General features: G+C 48.2%; 1 protein-coding gene across 10 annotated transcripts in view; it reads left to right on the forward strand.

The window, feature by feature from the left end:
- The window catches only part of RANBP3 (RAN binding protein 3), a 53,980-nt gene that overhangs the window by 19,214 nt on the left and 16,377 nt on the right, over nucleotides 1–18,389 (forward strand). For 2 of the 10 annotated variants that reach the window (XM_038567613.1, XM_038567612.1), the window contains exons 2-6: nucleotides 634–689; nucleotides 6,458–6,646; nucleotides 14,481–14,517; nucleotides 14,606–14,692; nucleotides 16,175–16,246. In XM_038567613.1, the coding sequence (XP_038423541.1) occupies nucleotides 634–689; nucleotides 6,458–6,646; nucleotides 14,481–14,517; nucleotides 14,606–14,692; nucleotides 16,175–16,246 (441 nt within the window). Of the gene's footprint in view, nucleotides 1–633; nucleotides 690–6,457; nucleotides 6,647–7,139; nucleotides 7,299–14,480; nucleotides 14,518–14,605; nucleotides 14,693–16,174; nucleotides 16,247–18,389 lie in introns of those variants that run through there. The other 8 variants (XM_038567614.1, XM_038567615.1, XM_038567619.1 and 5 more) reach the window with 6 other exon arrangements.

Here is an 18,389-nt window from a genome sequence, read left to right on the forward strand (position 1 = left end):
AACAGCAACTGTGCAAGGTGGACTCAGAGTTCCCTCAACTCCTTAAACCCTCTTTTTAAATGGGTAGTCACTTAGAGATCCAGGTGGGATGTCATGTGACTCAACCAGAACAAGCTCTCCAAAGAGCAGGAGCTGTGTGGGCAGAGGTTGCAGTCTGGTTATCACTGGGCCCTCGCTGGCCTATAAATATATAAAGAGAGAGAGAAAGAGAGAGAGAGATTAAAAAAAAAAAAAAAACCTAAACTAGTCTTTAGTATTTGAAATTGGGAAGGTGCCACATAAAGATCCAACATCTCTGCCTCGTTCTGACAGGGAACGGTGGCAGCGCCTTGCACAGCTTGCTGCACCCCCACCACTCTCCCTCCGTCACTGCCATGGCTGTTCTCAGTGAGTCCTGAAACCTTTTTCTTGGTATATAGAAAAGTGCACATACCCTAACATTAAGTGTCAGGTTTTCACAAACAACACACCCACGCAGCCACTTCAAAAAACTGTTTCTAAGTGATTTGATGTTCTTTGGAGTTACTAGTTTTATATTTGTTTTTTGTTTTTAACTTATTACTAACATATGTAGCTTTGTTTACTGTATGACTATAGTGTTGGGGGGAAAAAAACCAATTTTTCTTTTTGCAGAAAAACCTGCCATTGCTCCGCCCGTCTTTGTGTTTCAGAAGGATAAAGGACAAAAGGTAAGGGGCCGGTATGTTCTCTTCACATGATTACTCTGATTTGTTTTCTCCCAGAGGGCTCTCCCAGGTCACATGGCCAAGGGTGCTTCTATCTTTTAAGCCTCCACATGGGAGCTTGAAGGGAAAAGGTCCTGTGGCTTGAAGTTACCATGGTGAGAGGCTAAGACGGGCGTATGTGGAAAGGGCTCAGAAATCGTGCTTTTAACAGTGGTAGAAAGCTGTTTTCTAATTCCTAATGCTTCGTTTTAGAAATACTACTGTACATTAGGAAGAGTAGGAGAGAGAAAAAGTAGAAGGAGCAGGGGAGGGAAGGAAGGAGAATAATGGTGCTTAAGGGGGAAGACGACCTTTAAAGATTTTAGGGAGCTATTTTGGGCCCCAACCAACTTGGCATAAATGCATTTAGAGTAATTAATGATTAGTTGGCTTGCATTACGTATTTACCATCCATCTTTGTTATTCGTTGCTTCCTCATCTTGAATCTTAAATGTCTTGGTTGCCCTGATGTTGGAAATACCTTGCCTAATTTGTAGCAGTGAGCCAGCAGCTTGTTAAAGTCCTGATTGGTGTAGCAGTAGCATTCCAATGTCACATGCTCCTGTTTACCCAGAAGTCATTGATTTTATGTCTGCCCTGACAAATCAGTGTGGAAGGTCAGGGTTGTGTCCAAAGTTAGTTGATGTTCTGCAGTTGATGCTTCCCAAGCTTTTACAAAGACTCTGAGATTTTGGAGTGAGTGACCAAAGTGCCGCGCTGGACTCTCATGTGTTTTGAAATCTGTTTGCATCTTATTGATTTGAGAGAATCTCTCTCTCTCTCTCTCTCTGGAGACTTGTGATCCACAGGTGAGGTGCTCTGGTGGATCCCCAATCCCCCACTCAATGGCCAGCTCTGATGTTGGGGGCTACTGGTCTAGAGATTTGGGATTCCTGGCAGCCCAGCTACTGCTCCTAGACCCCACCTCTCAGTCTGAGAAGAGAGGCCAGACTTCTGTGTGGCCCAGGTTGTCCTGGACTGTGTTCAAGGGCCAGGAAGAGAGCATGTGTGTACAGGGGGCAGGAGGGATAAATGGCTGCCCTATCCACCCCCACACACATGTACCCCTTTGCAGGGTACCTTCTTTGTGAGCCGGGGCTGATCTGCTAGGCTTGCTCTCATATTAAACTCCCATTGTTATTCTTTTATTCTTTTGCTAAAGATAAAGAATCACAACACCCGAGGAAACATTCTTCCTGTTTTGTTTCAGCTTTCTAGGTGGTATTTTCAAGACACATCACCCTCTGTGATCTCCTCTGCCTTGGGCCCTGACCAATACATATAACTTAATTACATGTATTTTTATCATTTGTCTTTTGGAGCTTCACTCACTGTGGAAGGGCTGATGCTTTTCTGCTAGCTTTTAGAAATGCCTGTGTTCAATTTCTGTTTTAATTTGTGAAAGTTGCTTCTTTCTGGTTTTCTGTAAAACCAGGATTTTCTAGAATTTTGAATTTTACTATAATTGTTCAAACTACTTTTAAATAGGTCTGCAAAACTAAGGCCTGCCACCAACACCTGTTTTTATAAGTAGAGTTTTATTGGCACACAGTCATGCCCACCCTGTTCCCAGTAGCCAAGGCTGCTTTCCCACTGTGACAGTGGAGTGAAGTAATTTGGATGAAGACATATGGCCCACAAAGTCAAAAATATTTAGTGGCTGACCCTTTACAGAAAAAGTTTGCCAACCCCAGACTTAAAACAAGTAATAGGAATTAATAATTATTTAAATCTAAGACTTTCGGACAACCAGCAGAAGGAGACACTAAAATGTAATATTTGAAGTCCTAATTTCCACTTCAGTACTGTTTTCACAATTGAGGTGGTTCTTGTCTATTGCCTTGTCATTCAAAGGCTAACTTACATGTATGCCCTCCAGAAGGTTGGGGTGAAGCTGAATCAGAAGAGTAGCTAGGAAACTGCTCATCATCATCTTAAAATGTGCAAATGTAGTTCTTATCAAAATATTGACTCAGAGCCAACTATAAATGGGCTTCTAAAAATAACTGATCCCCAGCTCTTCAGAGTTCAGCTCTCCGCTCCTGTCGTGCCTCTGGGACAGCATCACCGGCAAGATGCGTGAAACTGCTGCATGTTTACAAAGGAAGAGCCTCTGTAACTGTCCGGGAGAGCAGCTTTCTGAGCTATCAGGTGGAAAGTGGAATCTTCCTTCTTTCTCTGCTGCTTAGGACAGCTCGGAAGTAAGGCAGAGAGCCAGCAGCATAGCTGAGACAGCCAGCTTTGTTTCTCCTCGGCTTCCCATTTCAAGGGAGATGGGCACGCAGAGCTGCAGGGAGCAGCCGTGGTGCCTCGGACAGAAATGAGAGTTTGAGCCTCTTTCAGTTCCTGTCTTGCCGACATTCCAGCCCATCTGCCCTTCACGCTGCAAAAGCAGAGTAGGGAACAGGCTATATGGGCTGCTGTAGCTGTTTTCTCCTTTTCTCTTCAAATTTGTATTTCAAAAATATTCAGGTCCTCAGAAAAGTCAAAAGAATGGTGCCATGACACTTGGGTGTCCCTCACTCACCTGGCTTCATCAGCAACATCTTGGTCGTAAATGCCAGAAGCACCTATCTATAAGTCATGTCCATCTGATGCTCTCCCCTAAATCCTTCTGCAGGCAGCTCCTGGGAATAAGAGACATTCTTCTGTGGCCCCACTGCTACTGTCAGTCCTAAGAGAATGATTGTTAATTCAGAAATTCAGGCCTTCAGTATATATTGTCTGTAATTATGTTAACCAAATTGTCACCCAGATGTCCCTTATAGCTATTTTTTGAGACATTTCCTGATCCGCAAAGATCAAGAAGTCCCATCGTCAGCCGTTGGCACCACTGACTTGCCTTTCAGTGAACAATCTCTGAACCACCCAATGGGCTGTGCTTCAAAGAGCTCGTGTTCCCCACCCCCTCCAAGGAGAGCTCTCCACAGGCCCAGCTGTTATTATAGAATCATGATTGAGGGAAGAGATTTGAAACCAAAAGAAAAAAATGAAGCTGTTAGGCCAGGCATTTTTTTTTGTTTTTGTTAATAGCAAAGCCACATGGTGCTTTCTGTCCCATCAAAGGCCCAAGTTGTATTTACAGCAGACTACAGATTGGTGGCAGTGGCCAGTCACTTGGTCTTAGGACAGGTTGTCAGATGTCCCTGTTGTTCCCAGCTTGAGAAAGCGGTTGACAGTTTGAACTCCAGTCCTGAGGCCTAAAATCCAGACCCAGAGCCCTGCTAATGGCATGGAATTGTCCGTCCTTCCTTCCGTGTTTTCATGCTTCCTCAAGAGGGCGCTCTTCATGAACTGCTTATATTTATGCATTTCTGGTTTTAATGGCAAAAATGAGACTTTTTTTCTTAACTGCTTTACATGGAAAGTTTTTTTCTTTTTGATGTGAAGAATTTTGAATCTTCTTAGAAAGAGGTTGTTTCATTGACTGTGACGACTGTTTGTTTCAAAGACTTTATCTTCCAAAAGTTCATCTGAACAGGTGAGGCTTTGAGGTTGTACTTTCGGGGTGGCATCCGTTTAGAAGAAAGAAAGCAGTTGCAGACGTGCTAAGCAGGAAGTAAGGTGTCCCTGAAAGCACTGTCACAGTATGTTTAGACCTACTGTTGATGTAACAAGCCTACCCTGTGTGTATGGGTGTGTTTTTTGGCTTTTGTCAGCCATGTGTATTTTAGGATGATGTGTCAAAAGCTATCAAAATCTTGATGTCTGATTTTAACAAACATGTTGAAGAACTACAGCTCTTATCTTGGTTCTCTAGAGCTCACTTTTCTTGTCCAGCAAAAACACTCCAGCCCCAAGTAGAAAATGCTGGGATGGCGTACATGTTTCTTTTTGGTCCACCAATTTAGGCTTCATTTCAAGTTCAGTACCTCCAGGGCATTTGAACACTTGTGCCCTAAAAGCAGGCATTGAAAAACAAAATCCCAAGTGGTTCTAGTTAGAGATAGGCTGTTTTCCACAAAGGTCTGGGTTTAATTTTCTCTTATAGGGTGTTGGCACGTGGACCATCTTTCATATCCTGAGCAGGTTTGAGGAACAGCATGAGAAGGAAGGCCTTTGTGTGTGTGTATCTCCCCTGGATAGGAAGAATCAATTTTGGTGGCTTTTTAGATATATGGATGAGTTAACATTTTGTTGCATTTGCCTTCCTCAGAATGTTTGAAAGTTCTCTTGAATCCTCTTTATAGAGTCCCTTTCATCTATCAGGTTCACCTTTAAGAACTAGGTCCCAGGCCCTATTTAAAGATGTTTTTGGGCAGCCCGGGTGCCTCAGCGATTGAGCATCTGCCTTCAGCTCAGGGCATGATCCCTGGGATCTGGGATCGAGTACCACATCGGGCTCCTTGCACAGAGCCTGTTTCTCCCTCTGCCTCTGTCTCTGACTCTCTCTGTGTGTCTCTCATGAATAAATAAATAAAATATTTTTTAAAATAAATAAATAAAGAGGTTTTAGTCACTTCACACTCAGAATAAATGTGGCCAGGTCTGTGGAAAGACACAGGGCAGCCACTTAGTTCACAAAGTGAGAGAAATGACTCCACGTTGTGGATGATGCCAAGTGGGAGATTTGGGGACCAGGGCCTATCTCTTCCAGGATACCAGTTTTATAACCCATTCCTCAAGGAAAGAGTCTTGGCCACAGAGCTCTGGGTCCGTGGGAGCCCCTCCAAAGTCCCAGGAACCACCTCAAAGGATGCCAGGGATGTTATACTTTCCAGGACAAAGACTTCCAGAACCAGCTTTCTCTTGTGCTGGATATTTTCTAAATACACCCTTGCCACAGTGCTTGGGGTGAATGAACGTGGGAGAATCCTAGGCCAAGGAGCTCCCTCCTCCAGCCGAACTCCCACCCATCTGATATGAAACCAGCTCTCCATGTCTCAGCCAGCTGGTTTGGTCACCACACATCTGTACTCATTGAGGCAAAAAACCGTTGCCTTGATCTCAGGTTTTGGGGTTTGTTTGTTTTTTTCTGGGTTTTGTTTTTTGTTTTTGTTTTTTTTTTTTAGATTGTATTTGTTTGATAGAAAGAGAGCACATGCATGAGTGGGGGCAGAAACAGAGGGAGAAGCAGACTGCTGCTGAGCAGGGAGCCAGACATGGGTCTCGATCCCAAGACCCTAAGACTCATAACCTGAGCCACCCAGGCACCCCTTGATCTCAGGTTTAAGCGGAATGAATTAAAAGGTGCTGGAAGCACTAGAGCAGAACGCACAAGCCTGTGAACTCCATATGCCCCGTTTTGTAGCTGTGTGCTATTCCAGGCTTGCCTTCCCCACCTTAGTGGACAGAAATGGTGCTGAAGGCCAACTTCCTTCATCAGTATCCTTGCAGAGATGGGTCATTAACCCTTAGGGCCAGTTAGACATAACCCCCCCACCCCCGTTTCCCTCTGATTGAGGCACCGTCCCCATTTTGGTCACCAAGAGTGTTCCTCACTCACAGACCATAAGCATGGTAACTCCATGCTTCCTGTTTTGAAAATGGGGGCCCAGGCCTCCTGCAAAGTTAAACTGTAGCCAATTCCACGTTCATTTTCCATTCTCTCATTATGGAGGGCCAGTTTTGTTGAGCAAAACACGACAGCGTATGCCGGCTTTCTTGGCTCATCCTCCCAGGCAGGAGCTGCCGAAGTCTGAACGTCTCCAGCCCTTCGATCCCTGCCCACCCCCTGCCCCATGTTACAGCCTTTATTTACATTGAAGGAAAATTGTCTTTTTTGCTCCCAGTCCTCTGCAGAGCAAAAAGACTTGTCGGATTCGGGAGAGGAGCCTCGGGGGGAGGCTGAGGCCCCCCACCATGGCACGGGTCACCCCGAGTCAGCTGGTGAGCATGCCCTAGAGCCTCCTGCCCCTGCTAGCGCTTCAGCCAGCACTCCTGAAGCCCAGCTTCTTCCTTTCCCGCGAGAACTGGCAGGGGTAAGTCCACCTCCACCCAGCACTCCACAGCCTGGGGGTCCCAACCCAGACCAGCCCCTTTCCCTTTGGGTTACTCAGATCCAGACCCTTAATCACAAGCGGCTGATGATAACTGAAAAAGGTGGTCACGATCTCTGCAGCTCCCTTTAATTCTTGCTGCCAAAAAAGTCAGGAAAAAGAGTCCCCTTTTACATTGACTTTCTGAATGGGGGAATGTATATGCGCCCGTAGCGAGAAGCTAATCCTGTTTCCTGAAAGAGTCATGAGGGGTCAAAAGAGGGATTGAGTAATGGGGTAGACCCTCCCCCTCCGTCCTTCCATTTTTCTTTCTCCTCTCCCTGAATTTGGGCATTCAGGTTCAGGGTCTTAGAAACAACAGAAGCCCCGACTTCCTTGATCTAGAGGAAGAAGAGGTGTCTAAGGCAGACTGCTTTGCAAGACCAATTGTATTTGGACTGTGGTTAGGCTGTGAACTGCTTGTCTTCAATCAAAGCAGGAAGAAGAAAAGACTCTTCCTTTGAATCCAGAGGGAACCCCTTGAGCCCTTTATCTTTGTATTGAGAAGGCTTTTGAAGATTATAGGTGGAGAAGATTGTGAACTCTCGAGAACAAGAAATGTCTTGAGTGTTTGGAGGTTGATAAAATGGGAAAGGTAAACATCATCCTACATTCAGGATTGAAAACTTCATGTGGGTACCTAAGCCCCCCTCCCATTCTCGTGGCAGGAAACAAGGCACACTGCTCTACACACCAAGCACTGGGCAGCCGTCCAGGGCATCACACTCCCAGACCTTTAGCTATCCCTTGTGTCACATCACTAGTCCCCTGTGTTTTAAGCAAATCATTAAAATTCAGTTACAGCCACCAAACCCTGGGGCACACAGGAAGAAGTGAAGTCCAGCAAAGGTGAGATTGGAGGCCAGTTTTGACATTTTGGAAGAGTTTATGTGGTGGGAAAAGAAGGAACGGTCTTTACAGTGTGCCAGGTGGGAGTAACGGGGCAGTCCCTCATGGCATACAAATGGGTTTGGGCCCAGTAAAGATTCCAGCCAGGAGGCACTCCACCACAGTGTTCTAGGGGCACAACTCTTGTGAGAATACTAGAACTGACAGAGCAAGAATGAGGAGGTGATCACTTTTTCGGTTCAGGGCCAAACAGCTCCTGGAACCTTCTCCTGAGTTGAGCGTTCTGAGTTATTGTGCTTTCGGCCTTTGGAAACACAGGAAATCATGTTCTCAGTTCCAAGAACAGATGACCTTCATGTGGATCTGCCCAAGAGGCTCCAGGACCTTTTGCTGCTGCCTGGTTTGAACAGCAAGCTTATAGAGCACCTCTAACTGAAGGGGCTAAGGGTTTTCGATTGAGAGCAGCAAATGGGTAGGTCACAGAGGTTGAGGCACAGCAGCTGCTCCTCCAGAGGCACCTAAGGGGGTCTCACCTTCTGCCTATGGCCAGGCCAGATGTGGATTCCTGAGTCCTGGCCAATGGGACTCGACTTCTCAATTCTTGTGAACTTTGAGTCAAAGGCTCTAATCCCAACAAATTCAAACCATCCCCAGCCCAGCCCTGCAAGGTCAAGTGTTAATGGTAGAGAACCTTAAGATGGGTTGTAGGTCACTGTGGGAGGACGTTAGGAGTAGGGGGAGCAGTTGATGGATGTCCCAGCATAGAGGTGAAGGCCATGCATGTGACACGCACATGTGCTATTTGGTTTTAGCATTCGTAACTGTAGGAATCCCCAGTACCATCAGAATCTCGGCAATGCCAGTGTCGCAATATTTGGTGACAGCTCTGAACCAACGGGGGCTCGCTCCATTGGGCTCTCAGCACAGAAGACTCTAGCTTGTTGCCACTGGCTCCCATTAGCTGGCTTTCTTTGAGTAATTGGGTGTGTTCAAGGCAAAGTAAACATTTTTTAGGTCAATTAGGGCATAAATCAAGGCAGATGGGCCTGATCCCAGCATCCTCTTGGAGTGAGGTGATTCTTTGGTTAGCTAAGACTAGTTGCTTTTGCATCCAAACAGATTTAGATCTTGCCCAGTACCACACTGGAGTTCAGGAAACCACTCACCCTTACCCAGCCAGTCTCGCCCATCACGTTTAGTCTGTTCTTTATTGCATGATCCCTCGAGGGAACGTAAAGCTACAAGTTCTTTATGATAAATAGTGGCTTGCTAAATTATTGCTTACAAAGGGCTTGCTCGTCTTTCAGTCTCCCCAACTCTGGCCATCAAAGACTCAGTACCGGGAACAAGCCTCTATATATCAGACTTACTGGCTTTCAGAAGACAGCTTGGAGAAGACCAAACCACATCCAGATGAAGTTCTCTGACCCGGAGAAAGCAGGCAGCTCTTAGTGCTTACTCTGAGCCTGGCTTAAGTCCCCCGGACTGAAGCTTGGAGCCAAGGCCCTGTGGAGCCTGAAATGTGTTTATTAGACCCACCAGGAAGCTTAGACAGGTTCTGGAACCAGACCCATAGCTGGACAGCTTCCCTCATCTTCCGGCTTCTGCATGGGATTTGACCCTCATTCTGCTCCCACCCAACATTCAGACCTTTGGAGACCACAGCTCTTGGTCTTTCTTCAGTGTCTGCCTGTTTGGTAAAACCTTCTGAACTGGTCACCTTAGGAGCAATGTAAACAGCATAGAATTGGCCAGTAGTCCATTTGAAGACAAGGATGTATTAGTGGGCCCCTCCTTTGATTGATTTTTTTCATCCCTGCAATCCATTTTCCTACAGCTGTGGGCAGCCGAGCTTTCCAACTGGTCAGTCCATATCAGAATTACTGAGGCCCAGGTGGGCCAAACGGTGTCTGGCTTGGTCTTGTTTTCTGGTGTTTTCTGGGAAGTCAGGAAGGCTGTGAGTGCTGTTAATTCCTGCTTACTCTCCTTGTGGGTCTGTGGGTCAGCTTCTGAGACAATGTCCAGCTCCATTCCTTCCCCTTGGACTGGCCCAGCACCTTTGTCCTCCTTGAGGCCACACCAGGCAGCCTCATGACAGCCATATTTTTTCAGGGCTGGCTGTGGGGGATTGGGGGGGCAGAGGAACTCCTTCATAAATGTAATGATGGTAAATTTTCACTGTTTCATCCTTTACAAAGAACTGAACTTTCCCACATCTACAGTTCCAGGGTCCTGTTACTACTATTAGACGTTACTACCTATTTTGTACTTGGGAGCAGGGACATGCACACCTCATAGAATGAGCAGGTGCCCCCATGTTTCTGTGGCTCTGAGAAGAGAGCGCTGCCACTTCTGCAGTTCTTCCCACCTGTCCACAGCAGCCACCATTGTGGGGGCTTTGCATCTTCTATAAGCCCATTTCCCCCATTCATGCTTTCTGACACCAGGGAAATGAAATGAAGGATTCTCTTTGGGCTTCTTTCTTTTTGCCTCCCTTATGTAAGTGTTGATTTGAGATAGGTTCATCATGGTGTCTCAAATGTGCACTGACTCCAGCTTCCCCTACGTATCATTCCTGAAGCCCTCAGCCTCACAGAAGTAGATTCCAGTGTGGGAAGAGACAAAGGAGGAAATGGGACTTTCACATCTGTGCTTCTGCCCTAGCTCCCCCGCAAAGAGGAACCCTGGAAGCCTGTTCTGAGAGTCCTCCTCACAGGAGTCCCCATGGCAGTGGTTTTGGATGCAGGCTTCTGGGTCCAAGGAGTTGTAGCTGCGGGGCACAGCCCCGCAGGCATTGTGTATGTCCCAGGCATTGTTCTCAGCTGGCCCCTGTGTAGTGTCTCCCTCAGTTGGGATGACGGGTGGCCCCTGACTGCCAGGCTGCTGCGTTTGTGCAAAGTGTGTGGAGCCGGCGTTGGCCTTGTTTTGGGCCGGGGGTGGCTTAACGGGGAGTTGCTTCACCCCTGTTTTGTGAGAAGACAGCATGAGACAGCCAGACAGCAAGCTCAGACCTCCAGCACAGTTGGCGGGCTGGGGATGCAGACATCAGGCTTCTCACACAGGGAACTATTGAGGATTTCTGGAAGAGTTGGCATATCCAAAGCAAGCAGAAGTGACTTCTCATACATTCTGTCTCCTTGCTTCCTTATGCTGGCTCCTATCGAGGAATGCTGCTGGCATCAGCTTAGCTTCTGAGTTGGCTAGCTCAGACCCTACAGGAGGTTCCAGCAGCTTCTGGAAGGTCCTTCCCTGGCCTTGACCTCTCAGCCTTTCCAGGACCAAAAGGCCAGCCACATGCCTCTTAGAAGAGATTTGGGGTATGAGTTTGAGGGTCTCCTGCCTCTGGATCTTGTCTGGCCAGGTACTTTCCTTCTCTGGGTCACCAAAGGGGCTGTGACTAACTCACGCTCCATTTGTGCAGTGAATACATGCTGATCGACTTTTGTGCACAGCATCGTGGGGGTTGTATGTCTGAGCTGTGAGCAGAACAGCCAGACACATTAGATCTTTTCCAGCTGGTAGAGGCCCAAGGGAGACTGGGCACTGGGGTGGAAAGGAGCAGCTTCCGCTTGCTGGTTGGTGGGGCAGTGAGTGAGCTCGGTTCCACCCTTGGAGGAGGCTGGGAAAGGCCTTGGCAAGGCCACACTGAGTGGACCTGTAGGAAGTGCATCCCAGATCTTATCTTGGAGGTAGCACACACGGAAGGAACGTTGGGGCAGGAATAGTGTTGGCATGTTCAAAAAACGGGAGGGAGACAGCAAAGCTGCAGCACGACAGCAAGGAGAGGGGGTTCAGGGTGGACGGGGCAGGGGTACCCAAAGACCTCAGCTCCTGGTCTGGACACACTTCTGCGGAGCGGCCCCTGGCGCACTCATCAAATTCTAAAGGAGACTGATTCCTGAGAGGTTTGGGGTGGTGTTGGCATAGTTAATTAAGAAAGTTACATGTCATTAAGAGCCCCAAAATACACAAAGCAAAAACAGAACTGAAGGGAGAATAGACTGTTCAGTCATGGTCTTGGCAAGCCCAGCACCCCACTCCAGTCATCACCAGAGCGTTGGGAAGGAAGATGGAGAACAGAGAGGGCCTGGATAGTGCTCTAAACCCCGCTGGCCTAGCAACACTGAGCTACAGAGTGCTCAGGACCTCGTCCAGGGCAGACAGACTGTGTGCTAGGCCACAAAACAAATTTTGAAAAATTTCAAATGACTGAAATCATGCCGGGTCTTTTCCAACCTTAGTGGAATGAAATTAGAAATCTGTACATTTCTGGAAATCCACACACGTGGAGGTGAGCCCAGCTAGCCAGTGGGGCAAAGGAAAGCTGGGTGCGGAGGCCTCTTAGGATGGGGACGGTGGAGGAATACCCTTTTCAGCAGCTGAGGAAACAGGAAGCTGGGGTCTGACAAGCTTTTGGGGCCATTGATAGGGCAGGGGGTGCCACTGTTCTGTGTATAACACAGGGACACCTGCCTTAGGGCGTTTCTGAGGCCCACAGAGCACCTGTGATTTGTGTCCCTTCACTGGACAAATGCCAGCTGAGCTCCCACTGTGTGCTGAGGGCCATTGCCCTCCTGGGACTTGAGGTAGTGAGGGACCCTGACACAGATCACACAATCAGTGAGAGGTACAGAGGAGTGCAGGGGGCAGTGAGGCCACAGGACCAGGGCAGGGGCGCAGGGGTTCTCATGTGAGAAGCCAGGGAAGAGCGAGCAGAGTGAAAAGTCAGCTGATGAGTGTCTGCAAGGCCATTTCCAGATCCCAGAAGTTGCTCTCAAAGCGGCAGGTCCCCCAGGATCCAAGAGGCTGCCACATGTGGAGTTGGTACAGCTGGGATGTTTGTTGAATGACAGGAGAGAAGCCAAGAGCCATGGAACCAGAGCTCGGAGTGGGCCCTGCCACTGTGAAGGAATAGGAAGGAGGTACCTGAAGTTTGCACCTTAGTGATGTTACCCAAGGAAGGGGATAGTCCCAGAGAAAATGCCTGCTGTGCCAGTGTCATGGCTCTGTGTCATGAGATGCCCCTGCAGACCTGGACCCAGTAAGAGGAAAGCCCTGCCAGAGTATGTGTCTCAGCAACCCCCCAACACTTAGTCCTGGGCTGGGGAACTGCTTAACGCATCCAGGTCCACCACCGTGCCTTCCACATCTGGCTGCCCTAGGACATGACTCCACATCCCGACTCTTGTCATGCCCTTCCCAGAGGCATAACATCCAGCAGAAGCAAGCTTGCTGAGAGCGCCCTGGGTGTCAGCCATGGCCAGGTGTCCGGTCACAAGGACTGCTGCCTCCCTGCTTATCCCACTGATGCCTTCCATCTCCCTGCGGGGGGGATGTTGGCACCCCCATTTCCCAAGCGAGGAGACAGAAGCCTGAGCGAGTGAAATGATTTGCCCAAGATGTGCCTTCAGGAGGTGTCAGAACTGGGAGAGAGGAAGCTCTGTAGGCCTTCCAGAGGGGTTGAGCACCTTCACACTCTGCCCTCATGGTCTGGCCACTGGGTTGTGCCCATTGGAATCCCCCCTTGACTCCTCCATTTCATCTGGGGCCCAGTGGTATGTTCACAGTTGCCCCAAGGACTGTTGAACCCCGTTGTGTTATGAGGGGTTTGTTTCCCAAGCACTTTGATGGATGGCCTCCTTGGATCACCTGGTGCAGACATGAGGACAGCAGTCCTCGCCCTTTCACAGAGGCTTGCAGCGAGCGCTTAGAACAGACACGAGCAAGCAGCCCAAGCTTGCATTTCTGACCCAAACCCAAGTTGTCGGTCCACACAGGAGAGAGTCCAGGTTGGGATCCTTTTCTCTCCCAGTCTCTTAGGATGAGGTCCGCAAACTCCAGGCCTCTGTCTGCAAGCTAAGATAGTGGAGTATGCATATGGCCCAAGAAGCTGAAGGTCCCTCTGTGGCCCTTATGGAGAAAGTGCTGCCTGGGGCTCACAGCTCATTATCTGTGTTATTTAGGGCAGTTGCTGTGGTTCCACTCCACCCTGCAGCTAGCAGAGCACTTTCCCAGGCATGCCTCATCTAATTCCTAACAGCTCCTCAATGCAGGTGGTCCTCGTTTGGCTAAACTTGGACTTTAGGGACTTTTCTGAAAATAAGAAAATTGGCTCCTCCGCTTGCTCTCACAAGAGTGCCCCGGGAGGAGTGATGTTCACCCCTGGACGTGTGCTTCTGGCTGCTTAGTTCTGAAGAGTTGTAGGTCTGTGAGGGATTGGATATTATCTGGGAATGGGAGCAGGGCTCGTTTTAAGGCTTCTTGATGGCTAGTTGTTCACATTCTAAAACTAAAAGTTGTGGAAATTCTTCAGCCACCTTCTGTCTTCACTTGTGCTTTTCAGTAGGTTGTGTTGTCTGTTGAGTTATGTTTGACGATTGTGTTCTGAACCTTTGCAGCAGACTTAGGTCCAAGGCATTGAAATTCTCTGTTGCTCTGGAAATCCTGGTCCACCTTGAAACAGGGTTCCGTGCCATGGAACATGCCGGGGCAAGGAACAGAAATTGCTACGATCCACTGTTAGGCAACCATTTTAAGCAGCCCTGCTGCCCTCCAGCATGGAGCAGGTTGCTTGCCAGCTCTTGGCAGAATTAATTTCAGCCAGATAACATTTTATGGTGCTTGAGTTGGGGGGTAGCACGCCATTAGCTGTGACCGGTGGAGAGACATAGAAACCGATCTTTGCGGTAAATGCATTCTCAGCCCTTAGGAGGACTCCTCAGCCTGTGGCCTCATAAGGCAGGCTCAGAAGGTTCCTGGGGGGATTTTTGAGCATTAGGTTAAAAGTCTGTCCACAACTTGGGTGCCTGAGCTCAGGGAGTTGGCCCTCAGCATGGCGTTTCAGGATCCCTTCATGACGGAGCTCAAGCTGCTGGGTGCTGGGCAGCCTGGCCCTTGCTTACCGCCCTGCCATGTGCTCTCATTTCAGAGGCCAACTGGAGGCTCCAGCCCTGAAGGCGGAGAAGGTGAGGAAATCTCTAAAACGTTTCATCTTCCTTGGTAGTAAAAGTAGAAGCAGCCTGATTCTCTCCTCCTTCTCCTCATTTTCTGTAGATTCCGACCGAGAAGATGGAAATTACTGCCCTCCTGTCAAGCGAGAAAGAACATCCTCTTTAACCCAGTTCCCACCTTCACAGTCAGGTAACCATTGCACACCGTTGCCGGTCAGTGAGAGCATCTGCACTGATGAGCCCGCCTCCCCCTTGGTGTCTGTCTCCTGTCCACACCCAGTTAGCACCCACCTGAGACACCATCTCTGTCAGGAGTAAAGCTGGAGATGCTCCCTTCTGGAACCAGTGACACTTAACAGAGGGTCGCCACCTAGTGGACTCAAAGATGACGCACCAAGAAATGGTCCCCCTGAAATAGAGGACTGTCGGTCCTGTTGGGGGCTCTGGCCATTAATTACATGCCCTCCTCCCAGATTTGTGGCTGTGTCTCTAGCCTGAGGGTGTAGAAGTGGGAATTACAGTGTCCTCCTGACCCTTCAGCCATGTGCCAAGAGCTTGGCAGTCTGGTTGAGAAGCACAGACACACAGTACATAACAAACCAAGTGGCCCCGGAACACACTTTGGTGATGGAATGCCGTGAGCTCCCAGAGGAGGCCTTGGTGGAACATTGAAGGGTGGGCCAGGCTGGGACCCTGTACAGAAGGCTGGGCCCAAGGGTGTGGAGCTCTAGGTGGGGACTGGCAGACCAACCTGGGGACTTGTTACAAAGGCTGATGCAGCAAAGATGCAGTTTCCCAGGGTCAAGAGAGATGCTGGGGCTTTTTGGTGGGAGGTTCTGTGAGCCTGGGGACAGCTCTGCAGATCGACTTGTGTGCTCCTTCTCATCCCCATCTTGACTTACCCCCGCCCCCCAGCATCGTCCATCTTCTCAGTCTTAGCTCTCTAGTGCAGACTTAGAGATGCACATATATTCAGAGACGATCTCTAGTTCCTTATTGGTGGGTTCATGTAAAGCATTTTATACCTGCAAACCTTAAGGATAGCACTTTACGGGGAAAAGACACCCGGGAAGGTTGTTTCTGCTTATAAAAGTAATGCAAATGTGATGGGAGGGCACGAGGTAGAAAGTTAGTGTCCTTTCTAGATCCTCCCTGCAACACACTGGATTTCACTCCTGTTTCCCTTAACACTCACTGTGGACGTTGCCACATCCTTGCTCATGACTGCTCGAGGCCCCCCTGAAGGGATGTCCTTCGCCAAGCAGGCCTTGAGGAACCATCTGGATAGTTAGCAGTTAGGCTTCAGGAGATCTCCTCTCACTTGTTGCATGGACATTCCTATGAAACAAGGGAGCTTCTGCTTCCTGTGATGGATTGTATTCCTTCCCATTCACTGTGTACTGCGGAGCCACAGTCTGTGGCAGGAGGTGCAACAGAGAAGAGGAGAGGTGATTTCTGTTGTGGCCTAGGGGGCCAAGGAAAAGCCAGGGGCTTGAGGATAAGACAGGCAACCACAGCATCTAAAGGCCTGGTTCATAATGCTGAGCCTCCTACAGTGGGGCTTGGAGATGGAGCCTTCAGGTGGGAGAGGTGCTCCAGTACATGTGTGCCCCGCCTACTCACGCTGTTTTTCCTCTTGTTCCCTTCCCTGCCCGCACCTCCCTGTCGACAGTATCAAAAAACAATGTTTTTATGCCATCAACCTTCTGCGAGCCATCTGCAGGCAATTCTGACTCAGAACCAGGTGAGCCCTTATGTCCCTCTGCCTTTTACTGCCAGTCACTGGGGGTTTTCCTGGGATGAAAAGCAGTTGCTATTGTAAAATAAGATCTTGAACAGGAATGGGCAATTTGAAAACCGGATTCTTTTTCAGTTCCTAAATGTTTTCCCAAATCTACAGCTCATAGATTTGGAATCCAGTGTGAGGCAGGCTTCATAAGCCCTTAATTTATTGTTTCTGCAAGAAGGGCCTGGTCACAAGTCTTTAAGGTGTTGGTTTTGTTTTGTTTTATTTTGTTTTCCCCAAAAACAAAAAGCAGTTATAAAGAGGTATATTAGTCGTTTTTCAAAATTGTACACAAGCAATACATTCATATCATTTTTTTAAAAAGGCAAATGGGAAATACATAGAGTAAAAGAATCCACTTCCCCCTCTCCCACCCAGAGGTAGCTATGAGGTAACTGCTATGAGGTTGATGGAATTTCCCAGACCCCATTTCTGCGCATTAGACTCTCACATTAATCAATGTTTCTTAGACCTGTTCAGATAAATATGTAAGCATATTTAATCACAGCTTTAAACCTTGAAGGAAAGTAGCTCTTACCCCTCTGAAGACTATGGAGCCTTCCTTTTTTGGTCTTTCACTAGAGATCCAACTCCAAGATTTCCTGAAAGTTTCTCCCACGTGGCTGAAATTCCTCATAAAAGATTTAATGAGCAAGTTCAACTACCCGAATTCTGTAACCCAACCTGCCTTATATAAATTCATTGCCTACTTCAAAAGCATTGCAAGATAAGTCATACTCTGGCAAGAGGGCGATGTTTTTATAACTTAGGGGGTTGATTCAATAGCACCATTTCAAACAATAGAATTCATTTTGACTCTGAAAGCAAGCTGTTTTGAGCTGACCCCTTCACCAGGTTCTGAGGAGGAGTTTGGTTTGGAAGCAGCCTTGGGAACCCCCAGAGTGCTCTGAGTGCTCGCTTAGCAAGTAGCATTGTGAAAGGTAGAGCCCTGTTAGCCTAGGGGATCAGTCAGCTTCCTATGTCTAGATCACCTCAGGCTGTCAATTTCCATTGAGATTACAGATCTCACCATCACCTCTAAGATGTGTGAGTGACGGCTTCCCTCTATCTCCCCACAGAACCTTTGTCCTGCAGCATTGAGAACATGGGTGTCCTGAGGAAAGGGGGTTCCCAGGCCAGGCTGAGGGATACAGATGCAGCCTCACTTCCTGGTCCCTGAGTCAGAGTAGAGTCTATCCTCTTCTGTCCTTGCCTACCTGCCTTTTATTTTTTAGCTTTAATTTGGCAGGGGGCTCCCCCGGTTAATTTATGGAAGAGTTTTATAAAGCACTTCCACATCCCTTTGCCCATTCAATTTTCCCCAATCGTCCCAGTGATGTCCTTCATGGCAGAGGGATCAGATCCCCGACCGTATACCACATATCTCTCTATCTGTAATACTTCCTCATTCTTTCCTTGACATTTATGGCTTTGAAGATTACAGGCCAGTTATTTTGGAGAAGTTTTTCTGTCTGTGTTTATCCAATGATTCCTGGTAGTTCTACCCAGGTAGTGCCCGTGGGGCTAGAATTACCACAGAAGCGAAGCTGTGTTCTTCACACGACACACTGTCCCAGGTGGCACATGGTGCTTACCTGTCCTGGTACCCGTGGGGCTGATTTGCCCACTAGGTTAGTGTGGGCTGTGTCAGTTTGTCCACTGTGAGATCATCCCCTTTTTTCTGAGGAGATACTCTGAGACACTACAAAAGCCCTCTCCTGTCACTGTTGCCCTCCAGTGTCCACCTCCACCGATGTTCTCTTGCTTGGATTAGTCATCACTGACGATCGATCACCCAGATGGATCACCCAAGTGGGGGGTTTTCTGTGTTCATCGTTAATAGTATGCTTCATCGGTGTTCTGTAAGGGAGCTTTCCTTTCTCCCCACTTAGTCCTTTGTTACATTGTACAGCAAGATGGATGTGTGGATTCCTGTTGTAGTCAACAGGATACATTCTGTCATTATTAGTATAGAATTTCTTTATTAGTACAGAATTTCTTTTAATCGTCCCAGATTTGGCTGGCAGGAGTCCCATCAAGCAGGTTCCTGAGTCTTTTTGCTATGACTCATTATTCTTTTAAGCACTTTGTTTTGTCCTAA

Source organism: Canis lupus, chromosome 20 (genome assembly GCF_011100685.1).
Source record: "Canis lupus familiaris isolate Mischka breed German Shepherd chromosome 20, alternate assembly UU_Cfam_GSD_1.0, whole genome shotgun sequence".
NCBI classification, from domain to species: Eukaryota; Metazoa; Chordata; class Mammalia; order Carnivora; family Canidae; genus Canis; species Canis lupus.